Below are 20,003 nucleotides of genomic sequence, written 5' to 3' on the forward strand. Positions count from 1 at the left end.
GGAGTGCGCCCACTTCGAACAGTTCATAACCTTCCCACATTTTGTTCAGACATACTCGCTTCGGAATGTTCCGTTGACTCTGTTTTTATGTCTATGAGTTTTGTCCTGTTAGCCCGGTTTTCTCTCGGTTTTCTCCGAGGGTTTTCCTGGTCTGACTAGGCTATAGCTGCTACGGTACTCTGCTCCGCATCCGTTCCAGCATGCCCTTTTCTCATACGTTTTTCGGCTGGTTTTGTCAAAGTGCAGGAATGCTCCGCTATCCTACAACAAACCAGCGGTCACGAGTCTATAGCTCCCATTCCGGTCGCGCAGTCTGTTTTGGATTTATAGTTTGGCACGGAAGGTTATGAAGTACGCTATGCTCTCCTCGAGCAGGCTTCTTGATGAACCCGTAGGTTTTATATATACCTGTCGGTTTCGTCTCCGCCAAACTCCGCCTCATGTGACTTATTCTTGACTCGGAAGGTTGTTAAATGCGCTATGCTCTCTCCGAGCAGGCTACTTGATGAATCCGTGAGGTTTTATTTACACCAGTCGGGTTTATCGCCGCCAAACGCCGCCTCCTTTGGCTTATTATTAGTCGTTTGGCACCCGGCAGGTGGCGTTATGCGCTATGCTCTCCGAGCAGGCTACCTGATGAATCCGTGGGTTTCATATACACCTGTTGGTTTTACCTCCGTCAAGCTCCACCTCATGTGGCTTATTAATAGTCGCTCTTTGAACTCCGTCTCCGGCGGGATTCTTGTTAATTCGGTAGGTTTCATATAAACCTGTCGGTTCTCCGCCTCTTGTGGCTTATTAATAGTTAATCTTTCGGTGTTTGGGCTCTCTCCGGCGAGATTCTCGATGGATCGGTAGGTTTCATATCACGCCTATCGATTTCCTCCGCCAAACTCCGTTTCGGGCGAGATTCTCGGTAAATTGGTAGGTTTCATATACACCTATCGGTTTTTCCTTCGCCAAACTCCGTCTTATATAACTTATTGATAGTTGTTCCTCCGGTGTCTGGGGTCCTAATTTTTCCCCTCCTGAGGCCGGCAAAGTCTCGTAACTCTTCGCTTCAAGTTAATTGTTTACGGAGAGTTTTCTGAAGACGCTATGGCCTTCTGTCTCGTTCGGACCTGTGAACATCGTCCCGGAGCGATAAGTAGGTGCGGGAATAATTGAGACAAACCTTTTCCGCTTAGCTCGGAATTAGGTGAGGCAAACTTTTCCTTTAGGAGATTCGTTACCTTCTCATCCCTTTTCGACGGTTCCTGGTCTACCGTCCCTAAGGTGAAGTAAGTAAGTAAGTAAAAAAAAAAAAAAAAAAAAAAAAAAAAAGACCACCCTTTTTTAAACCAAGAAGACCCGCTCCGGGGCCCCCTCAAGGACGTCTCGGATCTCTAATCCGGTGCCATCTACGAGTTTGGCCTCGTCTTCTGGAAAGGGACACGGCCCAAGCAAAGCAAGGCGGTTACCCCCTCCTTCCTTTGTTGGAAAACTCTTTTACGGGTCTCCTTATAAGGAGCTCGTTATGAGGGTCATTGTCAACCTATTAAACTAACTATCTACGTCATGGTCCATGCCTTCCCTTTCCCAGGAGCTTAAATCCCAAGAGATCAATCTCAAGACTCATTGTCAATGGATCACCTGTTAAGTCCTGCTCCGTTCCGGAATTCTATCGTTCCGGACATCTCCACCTCTTTTCCCCTCCAGTCTGGGGAATCTTGGTGCCTTCCCTTTATGCTTCCCAGCATGAAGGCACCCTCCTGTCGGGCTGTGGGCACACGGAGGTTGGTGGAAGGGCATTTCTTCCCTTCCGGTCTGGTATCCTCTTATCCGGGTTTTACCAGACTGTCAGAACGAGCATGGCATCTGTCTGGCAGGATCCATAAGTGAGCCCTCAGCTAGGGGCTGGACACATCGTCTCCCTGAGGACTCTAACGGAGTGGCAGGCGGAAAATTCCAAGTTCACGCCAGCTGTGGGGTCTTACCGTGCTCTCTTTGGGAGCCCTGTTTCTTACCCCTTGTGCTCCGAATGTAGCCCCTCTTATCAACAGGCTTGTTTTGAAAATGTATCGCTGAGGCATTTCCGGAGACAGATATCACAGATACATTCACAGTGAATCTTCTAACCCGGACTACGCTTCTAATTTATTCAGCGTACAGCTCCTAAAGCTTCCGGAGTCAATTTTCGAAGCTGAAACAGGTGTAAGTCAGGCTTGCCTGTTCCGCCTTGAGCTGAAGAATCTTATGAACAGTTTCACCTGGAGAATTAATCTTTTCCCCAGGTGGGCGTTGTTACGGCCCGTCTTGGGCTACTATTGTTACCCAGAGCCTCCGTTCTCATGGGTGTCTACCCTCACGAGCAGAATGGTCTGATCTTGCCGGGACCTGTCCCAAGTCCGGCAAGAAGTTCATGTAGTTCAAGAGCCCCCCTGCTCAGGCGGTGTGCAGGCGCTTCAGGTCTCTGCCCCTAGACAGCCGTCAGCTCTCACTCCCAGCCTCCACCTCGATGTGTGCGGGTTCAGCCAACACATCAGCCCCTTGTAACGCCCCATGTGTCTCTGCCTCCCCCACGTGCCCGCCGGAGTTTTCTTTGCTTCATACCAAAACCTAAGGAAAGAATTTTCACTAGACATTTGGCCAGAGGCTCTGACCCTCAGGGTTATCATAGGAGCAGGGATGCATCCTACTCCTCTCCGAGAATTTGGGAAGGCATTCGCTTCACGGGAGGCAATCAAGCCTCCTCCCTGTAGTATTTCTCATATGGGTGGGAGGCTGTACCATTTTCGGGGCCACTGGAACTTCAGTTCCTGGGCCCAGAGTATAGTTATCAGGGCCCGGGGGGGGAGCTGGACTGTTGTTCCCCCCCAATCAGGTTCAGTCAACCTCCGGCCAGAGTTCTGGGGGTCTTTGCGAATGGCCTGTCAGGCTTTTTCAGTCTGCCAAGGAAGTTCCCTTCCACTGGAAAATTTTTCCGGGCGTGTCCCGTTTGTTTTCCTTATTCTTGCGGCAAGTCTCGGTTGCTTACAGTCTTGTGGGTTCGGATCCTACTGCGCCCCATGGAGCCGTAACCACCTCTATAGACCTTTCGATGCTTCCTTTCACATCTTGGTTGCAGAAAGGTCCTATCCCTTCTTGGGATTCAGACTCGGGAGCAGGCGTGCCCCTTCAGGTTCATGCCCTCCTCAATGCGGCTCCAGAGTCTTTGCCAGTTTGAACAATACCGTAGTTCAACAGCTCCGGTATTAGGAGGCTATGCTAGCTGCATATCTAGTTGCCTGGCTCATTTGGGCACCCAGCGTCGGGAATTGCCTGAGGGCGCGGTCATTATAATCGGTTTCTAGAGTCTTTGGGCTTCTAAGTAACCAGGAAGGAATCCCACCTGATTCAGGAGGGTAACCTTCCGTAGTTATGAATCCAGTGGAAGTGGAAAGAGATAACAAGGGCATCTTATCATTTCATCATCTCAAGCATACCTCTCCCGTGCCCAAGAAAAGGTCCTGGGTTTTCTCCAGTTTGCTTTAGTGACGGTTCTCCTTCTGAGGTCAAAGCTGGAGTTTATGACCGGGGGTATGGTGGAGTCAGGGACGTGTCTCCTGATTCCTCCTGCTTGAATAGTGGCCTCCGGCCTCGCACAACTGTCAAGTGCTTACCGAAGTCAGTTCCTCTCCAGCTTTCCCCTCCGGCCTCAGTATTCCACACCGTCACCTCTCTGGGCGGGTGAGGTGGATATTTTTGGCCCAATGAAGTACATGGTACTTAGTCGGTCACGTTCGGCAGTTCCATATCAACGCTTTGGAGGGCGGTGACAGTCTTCCTGTTCTTGGAAACTTCTTCCCCAAGAGGTTTCCTTTTAGGCTGGTTCTGAACAAAACAGCAATAGTGCGCTGCGTAAACAAGTGGTTTTGGACTCGAATTGCTTCGTTCAGGTTATGGTTCATTCTTCTCCATAACCAACAGACGCAGGTGCTTCTGTCTACCACCCTTCTCGTAGGGGTCCAAAAGGTCACTGCTTTTTCCTATCCAGGGCCTCCCCTGGTGTCGGAATAGTCCTTAGGCGGAGCGTCATTCAGGTAGTCTTGTGACCTTTTCCTGGGCCTGAAGTAGGTCAGTTTGCAACCCAATTCAGCCACAAACTATCAAGCTGTCCCGTCTGGTATAAACTCAGCCTCACGTCAGCCCACTCAAACTCTGATGTCCTGGCTTTGTGGTCTTTGTGAATCTTACAGTTTAGGAGGAAACTGATATTGGTCCTGTTATTTCTGTTTTCCTGAAATCAGTTAAGGGATCCTACTCTACTGCAGTATGGTTCTGCAGTTAAGTAACTAGCACTCTTCACATAGTTTTCGAAGCTACAGTACTGATGCGGCCGCATTGGCCTCGAGCAAAGTGTTTTGTTGGAACCAGACTCACAGGCCCTTAACTTTCATCCCTAAGGTCTGTGTTCGTCTAAGAACAGTACTCCGTCCACATTCGGTTTCCTGGTCTTTGAGTAATGTATCGGAGTTAGCTTCGGTAACCAACAATCATCTTGTTCTTATCTTTCCTTGTTAAGGAAGTCCCAAAAATTTTTAATCAGCTTAGCTTCTAGTGTTAGTTTTCCTGTACTGTCTGCCCTGTCTGGCGGAACCAATCAGTTTGGTTTGTCTGGTGGAACCAATCAGTTTGGTTTCCCCTCATCAGGTAGTAGTGTTGTGAATTCCTCACCCTAACTTTCTATCTACAATTGAAGGTCCTCATTTTCGGTGGTCACCTTGGAAAGTACTCCCCTTTTACAAGGTCTGTTTCTGTGTCCAGTTTTCTTCTTGCAGGCTTTTTTAGACAGGACCTCGCAATTTTGTCAGGTCCTCTCCTTTAAAAAAAGGGGGGGTACTGTCATTGGGTCTGCTATTAGGCAGGAAGTATTTTCTTAATACAAGCCTATTCAGGTGCTGTTGTAAGCTCATGATCTTAGACGGTGACCACTTACATTATTTTCATTACATGAACTTAGAGGACCTTACTTATGTTCAGGGTAGAATTCTCCTAGTTTTCAACGTTTCTATTTAAGTCTTTAATAGCATAAGAATGATGTTTATTTCTCTGTTACTATTTCACCGGGTGACACGGACCCGATCCAGAAAAAGGATTTTGACAAAGGAAAAATCTATTTCTGGAGAGGGGCCCGTGTCACCCGGTGACCCACCCTGTTTTTCATTCTCTCCTCCCTTGATAAACTTCATTCTAGTGAGGTGGGTGCTAACATGGAATGCGGCTAGTGTTGCCTTGTATACAGTCCAAAAGTAGTGCATGGGCTTGTATCGCACCTCTCTGAGTTGGGACTTTTGACATTGGGAATCTCTATAGGATAAGGTTCCGTGTTTTTGTAGTTCACCCTTTTCCATACACGACTCCATCTAGTGGAGCTCAGCTCTGGGGTAGTAACTCCAGCATTTCATTTAGCTTTCTCTGGTATCTAGCAAACGGAATTACCTAGAAATAAGTGCTGAATGGACTATTTCACCGGGTGACACGGGCCCCTCTCAGAAATAGATTTTTCCTTTGTCAAAATCCTTTATATATATATATATATATATATATATATATATATATATATATTTAGTATATATATATATATATATATATATATATATATATATATATATATATATATATATATATATATATACAGCATTAACTTTATCACATTCACAATTGTTCTGTGCATTGGTAGAATTACTAAAAGGCCCTCATTCAAACTTGATGGTATGTACCATCCAGTTTGAATGAGGTCCATAACTGAATCACGAGAATATGGAATATGATGAATATATAAATAAAGATAAAATCCACGAAGGAAAGGGGAACACTGGAGTGTTGCGAGGCCTTTCGACTGTCTGTCGTCCTTTACTTAGCAGAGTATATATATATATATATATATATATATATATATATATATATATATATATATATATATATATATATATATAGTTATAATTATTTATGAACACTTAAGCCAGATCACAAAGTTAACATTCCTAACCAAAGTTCTCTTAATCTTACTATCTGTAATACATTATAACTTGTAAGTGGATTAGTATCATTGAGTCAGTTTTATTAAACTATGCACCACTGAAATTTTGGCGAGTTGTTTATTCTGGGTATATTGATGTTCAAGTTAAATAATATTAGTTAAAATAGTTATTGATACTATTTAGTAAAGTATTTTTGTCATTTCAGTGCAACTGTAATTATATTTCTTTTTTACTTAGCTGAGACAACAAAGAAAGTCAGTGCTGCAACAGTCTTGCTGTCAGTAGTTGAGGAAGAGTTGATGGATGATTGCAGAAGTAATACAGGAAGAAAGGCATTCCATGAGTCTGTGTGTAACAGCGGTAATGAAATTGAAGAACTTGATCTCAAGCCAGATATTTTATATGTTGATGGGCAATTTGTGGATCCAAGGAGACAGCTTAATTCTAAGAAAAGTATCTTATCATCAGAGAAAGTTGGAGAAGTACTTACAAACTATTCTAAGAAAACTAAATCACTGAAAAATGAAAAGGGTACACAAACTGTCTTGCCACATGATTATATCAGAAGTTTGGAACAAGAGTGTAGTAATTTGAGAAGTGAATTGACATATTTCCAGGGAAAATATGTTTTCAAGAATATAAAATTGGAGAAACTTGTTGGTGCAGATGATAAGATTAAGTATTTAACAGGCCTGGAAACATACAAGATGCTGGAAGTTCTCAATAACACTATTGAATGTTATCAAAGCCAGATGTTTAAACTGACTGGTTTTCAACAGCTTCTCATGACTTTAATGAAAATGAGACTTGGCTTGACATTTCCTTTCCTCTCAATTTTATTTGATGTGGAAGTAACTGCAGTGGTACAGCTCTTTATTCACACAGTTGATCTGTTGTTTAACAAAGTTGTTCCACTTCTGATGACTTGGCCTGACAATGATGATATGAGGAGAGTTTTGCCTGAAGAGTTCACTGATTGTGCAAATTGCTTATATATTGTGGATTGTTTTGAAATTGTGGTCATAGGAACATCTGATGCTTGGGTTGAGGATGGGGATGGTGACTGTTTGAACAATTATGATTCAGATAGGGCCCTGTGTATTAGGCGATATTTTATGGCCATAGCTCCTCAAGGATCAATTATATTCATTTCCAAAGGAAGAAATAAAGATGTCAAGTACAGAACTATTATTACTGAAAGTGGATTCCTTGCCAATGTAGCAGCAGGTGACACAGTTGTTACAGAAAGGGAACTAAACATAGATGATGAAATTGATGTCAGAGGAGCATTGGTCAAGATGTCCAGTAATGTGAAATCCAAGGGTATGAGTGAAATCGATGAAGATGGTTCTCGTGGGTTGGTACGCATTAAGTGGATTGCCCATTCTTTGAAGCAGAGATTTCAAATTCTTGATGGTGAAATTCCCTTGAATTGGGTGAAAAGTATCGACAGGGGGTGTTATACAGCTTTAGACAAAATTGTTCATGTTTCATGTGCTCTTTTTAATATGACAAACAAGATATGGACTTTCGACAAGTTTCTTGGATCTGGTAAAGCAGATGTGTACGAAATGCTTGAATGTACAAATTAATAAGTAAATTATTTGTTTGCATTGTTAAATATTGTAATTTTTGGTCAGCTTTACCATGTAGAACACCTACTTAACTGCTTAATGCCTGGAAGGTTGGCATTAAATTCTTCTTAGGTGAAAGGATTGTTGAGTTGTTTCATCATGTGAGTATTTTATTGCCAGTCAAGAAAAAACTCATTTTTCAGCATGAATTACAATGACAGGAGAGGGTTTATCTCCTTTTTATTTTTTCTGGCTTTCATAATTATAGAAAGTCACTAAATGAGATGTAGCTTGGTATTTGCATTGTGTTAGAATTTTTGGTTAGACTTTGTAAGAGTAAGGCCATTTGGATGTTGTCATATAACAATGTGTAGATCAACACCTTATGGCATAATGTTCTAGGAATCAGAATGTATCTACGAAAGTGCAAAATGCAACTAAAGTCGAACCACCAAAGTGAGTCAAAAAGGGGGCCTTCAGTCACCTTACACCGTTGACATATCTCCGTTTCTTGGAGGTAGCTCGCAGATTGTGGATACCCTTTCCTTTGACCTAGACCTGTCATAATCCTTTATGGTATACCTTGGTTTCCTTTTTCTTACAAACAGCAAAGTTCCGAGTTGATGCTTCTTTTGAAAACAGTAAATTGTCATACATGAAGATGTGTGAGAATAAGTAATTCAAATTTAAATATTGCTCTCTCTCTCTCTCTCTCTCTCTCTCTCTCTCTCTCTCTCTCTCTCTCTCTCTCTCTCTCTCTCTCTCTCTCTCTCTCTCTCATATTATGTTTAATCCTTTTATTATTTTATGCTAGTTTGCTAGCTACACTTTAATGTTGCTATTTGAAATCACATTGGTTCTTCTTAGGAATTAAAGTATATAATAAGATTTACACTTTGTTTTCCTCCTTTCCTCCCCCTTAGGGTAAATGCAAATTAGTATTCTCATATTGCCCTCAGTTATAGATGAATGTGTTTCTTAAATAAAGTCTTCTTTTAAAAAATCATAACAAAGTTTTTAATTGCCGCATTTGCAAGAGGAAAGTATACTTGGCATTGCAGCTTTTCCCTTCCTACACCCCTCTACATCAACTGTACTAAACAGACTATAGAGGATTCAGGATGTACAGATGAGCAAGTACATTTGCATTGATTCATATGTGTAGTCCTTGCAGTGTTTTGCTTAGCTAAGAGATGAAATCTGTCTTGAAAGAACAGGAGTTAAGTCACCTCCCAGTTTACTACTGTAGTAGGGAGAAATCTTTTACTTTTATGTATACATCATCAAAAGTTATTGCTAAGCTTGGCATGTGAGACACCACTGGACTCGACACTAGCAATTACTTACTTGAACTTTATCTATCCTTTTATGTTTATTATCCTTATTCACTGACAGATTTAAGTTGAAGTAAAATCTTTCCCAGTTAATATAATCGGTGTTACTGTAATAAATTATTTATTATTGATAGTAATTTAGGTGAGAGAGGACAGGCTAGTCTCCTTCCAAGTCTTGAGGTAGTATTTGGGAAGGTTTGGTCCTGATGCAGTCTTTTGTCTTTATGGAGATGAATATACAGTAGATTATTACAGTTTTTAGGCTTTCCTGCAGAGAAATAATTATGCAGTTTCTTCTTGCTTCTAAGAGGTTTTCAGCTCTTATACAAACTTCCAGGAAAGCAATGGTTTTTACTTCTAGGTCATATGATTTTGGGGAAGTTTTTGGCCTGGCCAGGATTAGGATGGGGTCCTTTCCTTTTACCTTAACAAATGTAGCGCAGGTAATTTTTACCTGGTTTACATTCAGTTACATGCAAAGGAATCTGACTCTTCCAATGGAATGGTCTCTGAATTATCAAGTACGTATGTCAGTTTCTGATATTGTTGACCTCCTAGGACAGGAGGTTGCCAGTCTCATCTTTCCCTTCCAAATCCCCCAGGCTGCAGGATTAGGTGGTTATGGATGCATATGTTTGTCAGTAACCTAGATGTTATGACACCAGATTTAATAAACAAATCAGTCAATCAATTGTCCTCTATTTGCAGTGGTGTGAAGTACTTAATAAGTTAAGAGAATCCCAGAACTCCAGGTTTGGAATGTATTTCTTGTAGCTCTGTATCTCCATAGAACTCTTTCCATCTTGAAAGATGTAAAACAACAATGTACCATGAAGTTTTCACAACTTACCCATACTTCTGATAACCACATTGGCACAGTCAATCAGCTTGTGCGAAGGTGAGGTTTTTGGTATGTCTCAAGGGTCTACAGCAGTGGTTCCCAACCTTTTTCCTGTCATTTCCCCCTGCACCCAGTGCAACCCTCCAGATTTCCCCCTTCATGTGTATGAGGGAAAGAGTAGTTAATACACACTGTGACGACTTACTAATTTATTTTTCCATTATAGACAAATATACTGATAAACAAATAGTTAGATAGAGAGCGGTTAGTTACCCGCATAGCCATAGAGAGCGGCTAGTAGCAAAATAAAAGGACTTTTGTTTATTCTTCTACTTCAAAATTGAATTAGTGAGAAGGTTGAGGCTGCTTTTTTAGTTAGTAGGTAGTGTAATTATTTCCCCCGTGGTAGCTTCAAATTTCCCCCCAGGGGGAAATTTCCCCCAGGTTGGGAACCACTGGTCTACAGTATCCTCAAGTTTTCTATAGACTCAACTATTAAATGATTTCAGAGGCATTGGTTGTTTTTGCACTCCCGGAGGCAATTTTGATGTTGTTACTGCACCCACATACCTATAGAAGTTTAACTGAGTTACAGTAGTTTTCTTAGTTACTCTTAAAAGTTGTCGTTTCCAGCCATTAGGAGATATAGTTGAATGTAGTCTTGTTTACACCATGCCCATCTAGACGTTGCTTCTGATCTGGAATGTGGTTTAGAATTTTGTCTGCAGAGTCAGGAACGGTCTCTTTAAAGCACTTAACTATACAATCTATCTCTTAGTAGCCCTGGGACCTGTGAAAGAGCAAGCAAATTCTAAGCGCTTTTGCAGAATGTTGGCTTTGGCAATGAAAACACTGGTCTTTTGCATAAACGAAAATCATTTTAAGGCACATTTCCCTTCTCAGGGTTGTTACTGTAAAATGCCAAACTTGACCTCATTTAGGGATAATGAGATACACACTTTTATGCAGGATAATGGGCAGTTAGAGTGAACTCAGATACCCAGAATGAATTTAGATACCCAGATAAATTGTAGCTTTCTTGAGTGATAATACTTATTTGGTGCATTAAAAGATTGAATGCTACCAAGTCAAAATGGATTGCCCTTTTTGTTGTTAGCTTTTTGGCAAAAGGTTATTATTCATAATGATCATTTTTACCTGGTGTACTCTGCCGCAAAGATCAATTAATAGCAATGAAATAGGCTCTACATTCAAAGATTGCAGCAAGCAGTGGAAGCTGTGTATATGATTCAGACCTGTTTGGAACCAGGCAGAATGATATATACCAGATTATTGTGCTGCAGTTCAAGATGCTCTGACATGAGTGATGGATGCAATGCTGTTGGAGTGGTCAGATCTGGAGTGCTATTCCTTTTATCCCCTTTGCTCTGATCTAGGAAGTCATCAGCAAGTTAGGTGACACTGCAAATTATTGGACAAAGAGGGGTCTGATTTGTAGACTTTTCTCTACTGCTAGTTGTTCTTAAGTATCTCTTTTCCAGTCTCATTCGAACAACTAGAGGCAATCCCCTTAAAGGAGCTTACAACAAAAGGACTGCTCTTGCTAGTGCTAGCACTGCCAAGCCAGACAGGGCAATTATAACATTCTTGCTCCTGTTTAGGGCAAAAACTTATTGGGTTTAAGCCATTACCCTGATCTATGACTGTTCAGTCTTGAATCTCATACCACTGACAGAATATGCTTTTCTTTGCCCAGTAAGAGCTCTTCGTGCATATTTATTTAGGAATAATAACATTCATAGGAATGATTTTAAGAATTTGTTTTGCAGTATTAGGAAGCCAGATTTTCCCATGAGTGAAAATTCAATGCCCCATTTTACAAAGTCCTTGGTTCAGGATGGGCATTTGCTTGAGGACTTCTACCTTTATGCCTTCTTTGAAGGCCAAGTTGCTACATCATTTAATTTCTGGGGAAACCTTTCCTGACCTAAAGTTATTGTAGCTGCCTACCAACTACATCATTCTCTAATCTGCTGCATGTCACGATTGACACTAAGGCCCCTTTCACACTATGTGTTGTGCCAACACAGTTAGCTGCGATGCGGTGACGCAGACAGCAGTTGACTTATACATCTTATGGAATTGTTCACACCTTGCATGTGTGCATGATTCTGCCACTGCATTGCCACAGAAAATGTGCATGGTATACCAGGCTTATGCGTCGATGCGGATGGATGCGGTGGCCAGTGGACCATCATGTTCAGTACACATCTTCACGTCTTGCATTATCATACGCACTTAGCGGCGTGCTGAACTACTCTCCAGTAGAGGACCACGCTTCAATGTCGGTACTTCTTGTTATTATAATGGAACATGAAATCGATATAGATCTTATATCTTTAGTGGAGGCAAAACTAGTGTTATGGGATAAAAGTCTTGAAGACTACAAAAGTCGGAATTTGACTATATATGCATATAGGGAAGTTTGCAACACCAGAATATCAGTGCAGACAACCTTCACTTGTGCATCCTTCAACATCCAGTTCTTGTTCCAGTCAACCTTCTCCTGTGATTTCTGCAACACTAGGTTCCCATTCAAGACAATCTGCTAACGTTTCCCAGGAACCAAGTTCTCATTTCAGACAGTCATCACTGAACACCGAAGAAATCCATGAAGATCAAAGAGGGCAAGTAGGCAATGGAGGCCCATCAAACTCACAGTGTTCAGATATGACAGAGGAGTGCAGTCTAGATTTTACAATGCTGCCTTAATCTCAGTATTTTACTTTCATCACTTTCAGATTTGTATTATAAGTAACAATTGTATAACAATGCACAAAAAAGGTGTAATACTGATAAGCATGTCATCTACTCTTGTTATTAAATAAAATATTTGTTGGTTAAATTACCGAGTGTCGATTATTATCCTATTCAACTTTATAACAGTGCATATTAAAAAATATGAAAAATAAATAAACTTTATGTGATGGTAAGGTGCGGTGAACACATCTACCTGCAGAAACAAAACATAGTGTGAAAGTAGCCTAAGGGCAGCTTCATTTTTCATAAGTGGAGGCTTTATTACACCCACAAGTGTTGCATCATCGGCACACTGAACAATCTTGTTTTCCAATCCAACTTCATACACAAAAAAACTAACAGTGGACCAAGAACACTACCCTGTGGATCTCCAGACACAGTAGGTCTTGGTTTGCTAAAGATCCTATCAACAGCAACTCACTGCTGTCTACCTCTAAGGAAATCTTGAAGTGATCCCGAAACATATCCATCCACTCCAAGATTCTGAAGTTTATATATAAGTGCCTTGTGATTTACTAAATCAAAACCACTAAAATCTGTTTGAATTATTCTACACTCAAAACCTTTAGCAAGGTTCTTTTGCATAGAGATCAATAAAATACACAAGTTTGACAACACATTGTAAATGTATATGCAGTGATAGATGCTGACAGCTTACATCCCTTACATTTTCCAGTAGTGTAATTATATGTAACTGCTTCATGGTGGCACTGTGAAAGTGAGTTTGTAATTTTAACATCAACCGTAGTCTTTTTCATGATAACCTGGTCCTTAATTCATTGAATGACATTTGGTTTACTCAGATTGATTATTATGTTAATTATCATCATACCTGGATTCTACATTAAACAGTAGATTTTGCTTACATATTTTTCTAATATTAGATTTTATTGGATTTGGAGTTGTACACGGGCAGCCCCCGGTTATCAGTGGGGGATCCATTCTGAGGGTGTGATGGTAACTGAAAATCAGGGATTGTCGGGGCTTTTTCGGCAATTTTTGCGGGTTATCGGCACCATAAAGGGCCGATTTTCGGTTATTGACGCCTCTGTTAGGTATGTATCGGCGCCGATAAGAGGGACTCAGCGATTTTCGGTGCCAAAAATTGCCAGTTTTCATCGCCAGACAAGTACTGTAAAACCGTATCGCCGTTAACCGGGGGACTGCCTGTACAGTGTAGTTATAAATTTTTTTGGAATGATTAATGAAAGGGAACTTGAGAGCACTTTACCACAATTGCTAAACTTTGTTTGGTAATTTGATATTGTCTTTTGAGATTGTTTTATATTTTGTCAGGGGATCACTTAGTTTTATATAGTACTGAGGGAATGCCTTTTAGAATGCTCATTGTTAGTAAGAGCTTAGCTAAATGTTTCAAATATCCATTTAGTTCATTTTGCAATTTAATATTATTAATAAATTGTCCTCCCTTTTTGTGTTGAACCTGATGGAACAGATGACTGGATGTTATTGTCAAAGGTCAGGCCTAAAGGGGAAGAAAAGAGATCGAAAGATGATGGGAAAAATGGTGGGGATTAATGTAGATGTGAATGAACAATTGCAGAACTAATGACTACAAGAATTTAATTGAGGAAATGCTTTGACGTTTACAGTTAGATATTTTACTATGTGCATGAAGAGTGAAAGGGTTTATATTTGCTCAGTAACTAGAAATGATATTAATGTTATTTGAATTTATACAATATTTATATTTTTTAGATGGTCAAGATGTCAATATACTGTAAGGTACACAGTTTAGAGTACTGTAATTATTATTGTTACATATCATATAACTGGAGTAGCAGTAAAAGTAGGGACTGTAGTGGAAGACTTAGAAGAGGGAATGTACCCTTAGTGCCTATACTAGGTTCCATTATTTTCTTGCCTTTATTATTATTCTCAATTTCTTTCCATTTGTTTGTATGTAGATGACACAGCTGTTGTGATCATGTAGGTGGTGAAGGTGAGCTCATTGAAGGCTTTAAAACCTCTACCAGGTCCCAAGTCCTGGTTCTCATGTTTTTGCAGCATAATCATTGACTTTGTCTCATTGTTGATTACACTATTGCTGTGTTCTTTTCATTTTTTGATAATCATGTCTTGTCCATAGAATTCTGGTTTATAGTTTGCTGTGCTTTCCTATATAGAACCTTATACATTTCTTTAGAAGTAGTTAAAAAGTTTGGAAGAAAGCTAATGAAATATAAAATAAGAGGAAATAATACTAAGAAAGAGGAGAAAGAAAGGCACTGACTCTAAGATACACCAAAAGCAAGAATCCAAAGTCAGACAAGGTCAGACCCCCTGAGAAATGGTTCCTAAACTCACTCTCTCTACCAACAAGAGTTCTAGTATTTGTGAGGATCTAGGTCAGGAAGCAGTGCCTTTCAGCATGGTATGGGCACTGGGGAGGGTCTTGGAATGATACGGCAGCAGCAGTGATGTGTGAGGACATTAACTATCTTGCATGATGCTGGAGAAGTGGCTTGCCTGGCACCATAAACTGCATTTTTTAAGCCTCTTCCTACTGGCCTTCATAATTCAACAGCATGACTTTCCTCCTGAGGTGCACCTTCAAATTCATCTTCACTATATAATTTACTTGGCTTCCCTTTATGTTGCTGCCCAACCTCTCTTAACTCCCTCTTTTCATCCTTGATTATCAAGAGGGGCTGAGCTTTGGGTTCATTTCCAAGGCAAATACTGTAGTTGGAACTGAGGTGGTCTCATCAACCATCTGATAAAGCTTGAACCTGACAACTATCAGTTTGATTTATCATATTGATAAGTCGTGGGTGAAAATACCTCTTTTAGGTGGCCTCATCAATCACCTGATTAAGCTTGAACATGATAGCTATCAATTTGATATATCATATTGATAACTTGTTGGTGAAACTACCTCTCTGAGGTGGTCTCATCAGCCATCTGATAAAGCTTGAACCTGCCAGCTATCGGGTTGAATCACCATATTGATAACTCATGAGTGAAACTACCTCTTTGAGGGTCTCATCAACCATCTGATATAGGTTGAACTTGACAGCTATCAGTTTGATTTATCATATTGATAACTTGTGGGTGAAACTACCTCTTTGAGGTGGCCTCATCAACCATCTGGTAAAGCTTGAACCTGACAGCTATCAGTTTGATTTATCATATTGGTAACTTGTGGGTGAAACTACCTCTTTGAGGTGGCCTCATCAACTATCCAATAAAGCTTGAACATGACAGTGATCAGTTTGATTTATCATATTGACAACTTGTGGGTGAAACTACCTCGTTGAGACGGCCTTGTTAACTATGTGATAAAGCTTGAACTTGACAGTAATCAGTTTGGTTTATCTCATTGATAATTCATGGGTAAAACTAACTTAAAGAGGTCACTAGATTCCAAGGATGGGCTAAATATGAAGAACCGAAGCTGCAAGTTTAAGATTCTTTCTCCCATAATTTCATGTGTACCGGAGAAAAGGGTATGCATTGACACTGTACTCCTGTTTTTAGGGATGCATTAGCTACAGGGCTCCTTGAGGTTCACAAATTGAGAAAATTGGTGGAAGCTTTTTGTAGGTTTGCTTTCATATTCCCTAAGTACTTTTTAGTTTACTTACTCCTCTACAGGCAGTGGCTTTACAATTTGATCCCTTGAGGAGATACACCATGTGTTTCCTTTCCATATGATAATATTTCATATAATAATGTGGCTGAGGTAATTCTTGCTTTCCTCTCAAACATTTCTCCTATTTAAAGATATGAATGTTTAGATGTCCTTTATGATGTCATTTTCTGGGAGTTTTTGGTAATTATGAGAGGCAATATCTGTGTCATTCATCAGAAATGAGAGTATTGGTAGCCTTAATGCAAAACATGTATTTCTGAGCTCGGCCCCGTGTCATCCGGTGAAATTCCATACTAACACGAATTTCTAGGTATAAATATTGCTAAGTATACCAGAGAAAAAAGCTTTCAGGAATGCTGGAGTTACTACCCCCAGATCGATCGTCTTCTATATGGAAGACGTCGGTATTACCAAGGGTGAGTGAAAGAATCACAACCACAGAGCTACACTCGATAGACATTCCCATGTCAAAACCCCCCGGAAAGAGCGGAGAGCCGTACCAGCTCCACACTCACCCGCCCGCCAAGCGGCGACTCCAGCGCCACCTACACTCATTCCATTTCTAGCACGTGATCATCACACTTTGTGTTTTGCTTTGTGCTTGTGCTTTTGGCCATATTTGCCTTGTTTCTCAGCATGTTGTCGAGCAGCTTTACTGTCACCAAGTTAAGTACCATCTTATTGTGGGGTTTTTATGATAAGTTTGGCTGTTTCGGCCCGTATTTTCATATTATACGTGGTTGTTGTTATGACGCCATGGCGTCCCCCAGTCAGCCATGTCGACAGCGAGATTCGCCCATCCAGCTTGTTCTGTTTGGGGCTTCTCCTCGTCGTTTACATTACTTATCATTATTCCCCTAGGATTCATCCTGGTGGCGTTTCCTGGGCGGGTTGTTTCGGTGTTTCTCTACGTTAATTTGTCGAACCGCATATTGGGGTTCCTTCATTAGGGTTCCCGTCATTTTCCCGCTTAGGTTTCTCAACAGGGTGTTTTCCCATTGACAGTTTTAGCTATGTTTATTATTATATTGTGGTGTGCTGGTGCTTTTAATCAGTACGGGGGAGCGTCAGGTACGGTTTTATTGTTTACTCCCTGTCGCTCCTCTTGGTTAGGCTATGCGCCTTGCACAAGCACATATTTATATATATTTATTATTCTTAGTGATGGTGATTTATTTTTATCTGGTTACTTTAGTTGTGTGGGGTCCCCTAGCCTGCCTATGTTACGTTAGGCTTGTATTTTGCTTCCTTTGGCCTCCCGCTCTCCCCTTCACCCTGAGTTAGGTTAGGTGTGAGGATAGGTTCAGCAGGTAGAGAGAATTTCTGTTGTTGTTCCTTCCACTGGCCGTTGTTTGGGTGGTAGAGTGAGACCCCATTGTCCTCCCCCTTCTTTACGGAGGGGTAGAGGCCCCCCTTTTTTATGGGTGTGTCTCCTCTGTGATGTTATAGCATCCCCCCCCTTCCGTTCGGCTTTGGTTGGTTTTCAGCACGGGATTTCTCTCCCCATTGTTTCCTCTTTCCTCCCTTCTCTTATTCCCTCCTGTTAGCCTAGGTTATGCCTAGGTGCGGGTGTTGGCCTAGGCTACGCCTAGGTACGGGGCAAGCGCGTTGAGGCCTTAGGTTGCTTTCCCTTCCTTCCCCTTATTCGGAGTAGGCTATGATCTTCCACTGCCGGTATTAATTTACTTGGCGTGGTGTGTGTTTGCAGTCGAGCTGGTGAAGAATTCTTCCCCAGTCTCCTGTTTTCACTTGCTCTGGCCTACTCCCTTTCCTGCCCCTCCAACCCTTCCCTTCTCCCTCCCCCAATAACCCTAGGTCAAGCTCTTTGTCATCTTCTCGTGCGGGTGACGTCAGCTGGCGTTCACTTGGAGTTGTGGGGCTTCCCCTGGTGGAGGGATTCGCTCCCTCCCAGGGCCAGTCCCCGATGGCTTTTTGCTTGGCTCAGTGTTTCGTTTTCCCACTCTCCTAGGATCGAACAGGTTTCGAACATTCTTTGGGTTATCTGTTCTCGCCTCTTTTCCGCGTTCGCTTGGCGTTCGAGATACTTTAGTTGGGTTGACTGGCGCTTACTCCGGCCCTCGTGGTCTTGTGATGTTTGATAGCCTCGCCCTTCTACTGTTCTCTAGCGGTGGAGGTCTGGGATCTCCGGAGGGGGTGGTTCCGGACTCCGGAGTCTGGAAAATTTTTATTTTGTTAACCAGTTACATTACCATCCTCTGTATTTTATATATGTACAGTATATATAATTATTTTGTTCCTGGCAGTTCACTCCGCCATTGGACATAATGTTATCAGAGTCCGGTGTTCCTACCCTTGGGTCCTGCTGTTTTATTCCCAGCATCCCTTGTGGTAAGGCCCCGTTGACTCAGCTCTATCGTTCCGCCGGAGTATTCTGGTGGTCGGAGAGCTTCTTGCTTACCACTATTTTTAAGTTACTTGTTTGGGTAGGCCCGTCTCTGACGGGGGTTTTTCTTTCCGCCGGAGTACTCCGGTAGCATGGTTTGAAAATACCTGTGCCTGCTTAGTTTAAGTTTCTTAGAGTAGTAGGTTCATGTACTTTTTACACTTACAGACTGTTCGTTGTGAGGAGCCAGGATGCACCGCCACCCTCCATCAACCTTATGGGCATGTGGTGTGCCGGACCCACGCTGGCTGTGCGGTCCGGCTTGATGACCTCATCGTCTGGCATCCTGACGGTTGTGAGGTTTGCTTCGCTCTGTGCGGAAGCGTCCAGAACGAGTCGGTAAGCTATTGGCTTTCGTTCTTCACGTTTGTTTCAGTCTGATATGTGGTTATATTGTATGTCATGGCTTTTTTATGTTTCAATATATTAGCCCTGACTCCCTGTTCTCTTCCAGGCTGACGAGTCCTCCAAGAAGGAGGCCCTAGAGTCTCTCCGCGCCTGGGTGGCTGGGTTTGGAAGGAACGTGCCGTCGGGGAAGCCTTACGCCCTCGACGGGAGGTTGAGGGACTTGCTTTACCCCGGCGCCCGGCTCACTGCGGCCGTACCTGCGGATCTGGCCACGCCCATCATCGACCAGATCCGGGCCGCGACCCAGCCAGCTCAAGAGGACCCCCTGTACACGGAAGTTTCGGAGGACGTCGCCGCCTTAGACTTAGACCTGGAGCCGATGAAGACGGAGCCGGACCAGGGGGTAGGTACAGAGGTAAGTGAGGCAGCAGGGGCGGGCGCCCTTTTTGATTCCCCATCATCCTCTGTATCCTCTTTTTCAGGTTTTGGGAAGTCTTCTCTCTTGAGGGACAGGACTCCATCTGCTGTCCCCAAGTTGAAATTGAAGACGTCATGGAAGGCGAAGGGCTATAAGTCCTCGTCTTCTCGTAAGGCATCTCCCTTCCCCCCGTTGAAGGCCAAGGTTGTGGAACCTGTGGCCTCCGGGAGCAAACCGAGCACCTCGGGCAAAGGAGCGAGTAAGAGGGCTCCCAAACCCACCCCTCCTCGCCAGCCTGCCTTTGACCCTGAGGCGTTTGCAGGGATGTTGCTAGAACGCATCTCTTCGGAGGTGGAGGCGAAGCTTTCCCAGATTACAGAAAGACTTCATAATCAGGAGACTCTGCTGGCAGATATGGCTCGCTCCGGCGGAGCCGCTCCGCAGTACGAGATCCCTGATACTGCTGACCTCCCTCCTTTCGATGTAGGGAACCCGTGGCATTTTGCTCTTCGTGCTATTCGTCACGAAGACACCCTGACCATCGAGGGTCTGGGCACGAGGCGTCTGGAGGAATTGGAGTTCTTCCCTCCTGATCTCTTGCCCCCCTACCCAGGCTTCGTTAGGCTGACGGAGGAAGCCTGGATACGCTCAGACAAGGTCCCTAAGGAGACGGTGATCTTCCCTA

At 42.6% G+C, this 20,003-nt stretch overlaps 1 protein-coding gene across 3 annotated transcripts in view; it reads left to right on the forward strand.

Moving 5' to 3' along the window:
- The window catches only part of LOC136827951 (uncharacterized), a 505,229-nt gene that overhangs the window by 474,105 nt on the left and 11,121 nt on the right, over positions 1 to 20,003 (forward strand). The window contains exon 3 of one of the 3 annotated variants that reach the window (XM_067085508.1): positions 6,240 to 7,736. The exons of 1 other annotated variant lie outside the window; for it this stretch is intronic. In XM_067085508.1, coding sequence (XP_066941609.1) covers positions 6,302 to 7,594 — 1,293 coding nt within the window. In that variant the 5' untranslated portion in view covers positions 6,240 to 6,301 and the 3' untranslated portion in view covers positions 7,595 to 7,736. Of the gene's footprint in view, positions 1 to 6,239; positions 8,469 to 20,003 lie in introns of those variants that run through there. One more of the 3 variants, XM_067085506.1, reaches the window with a different exon arrangement.

The sequence above is a fragment of the Macrobrachium rosenbergii genome, chromosome 42, assembly GCF_040412425.1.
Source record: "Macrobrachium rosenbergii isolate ZJJX-2024 chromosome 42, ASM4041242v1, whole genome shotgun sequence".
NCBI classification, from domain to species: Eukaryota; Metazoa; Arthropoda; class Malacostraca; order Decapoda; family Palaemonidae; genus Macrobrachium; species Macrobrachium rosenbergii.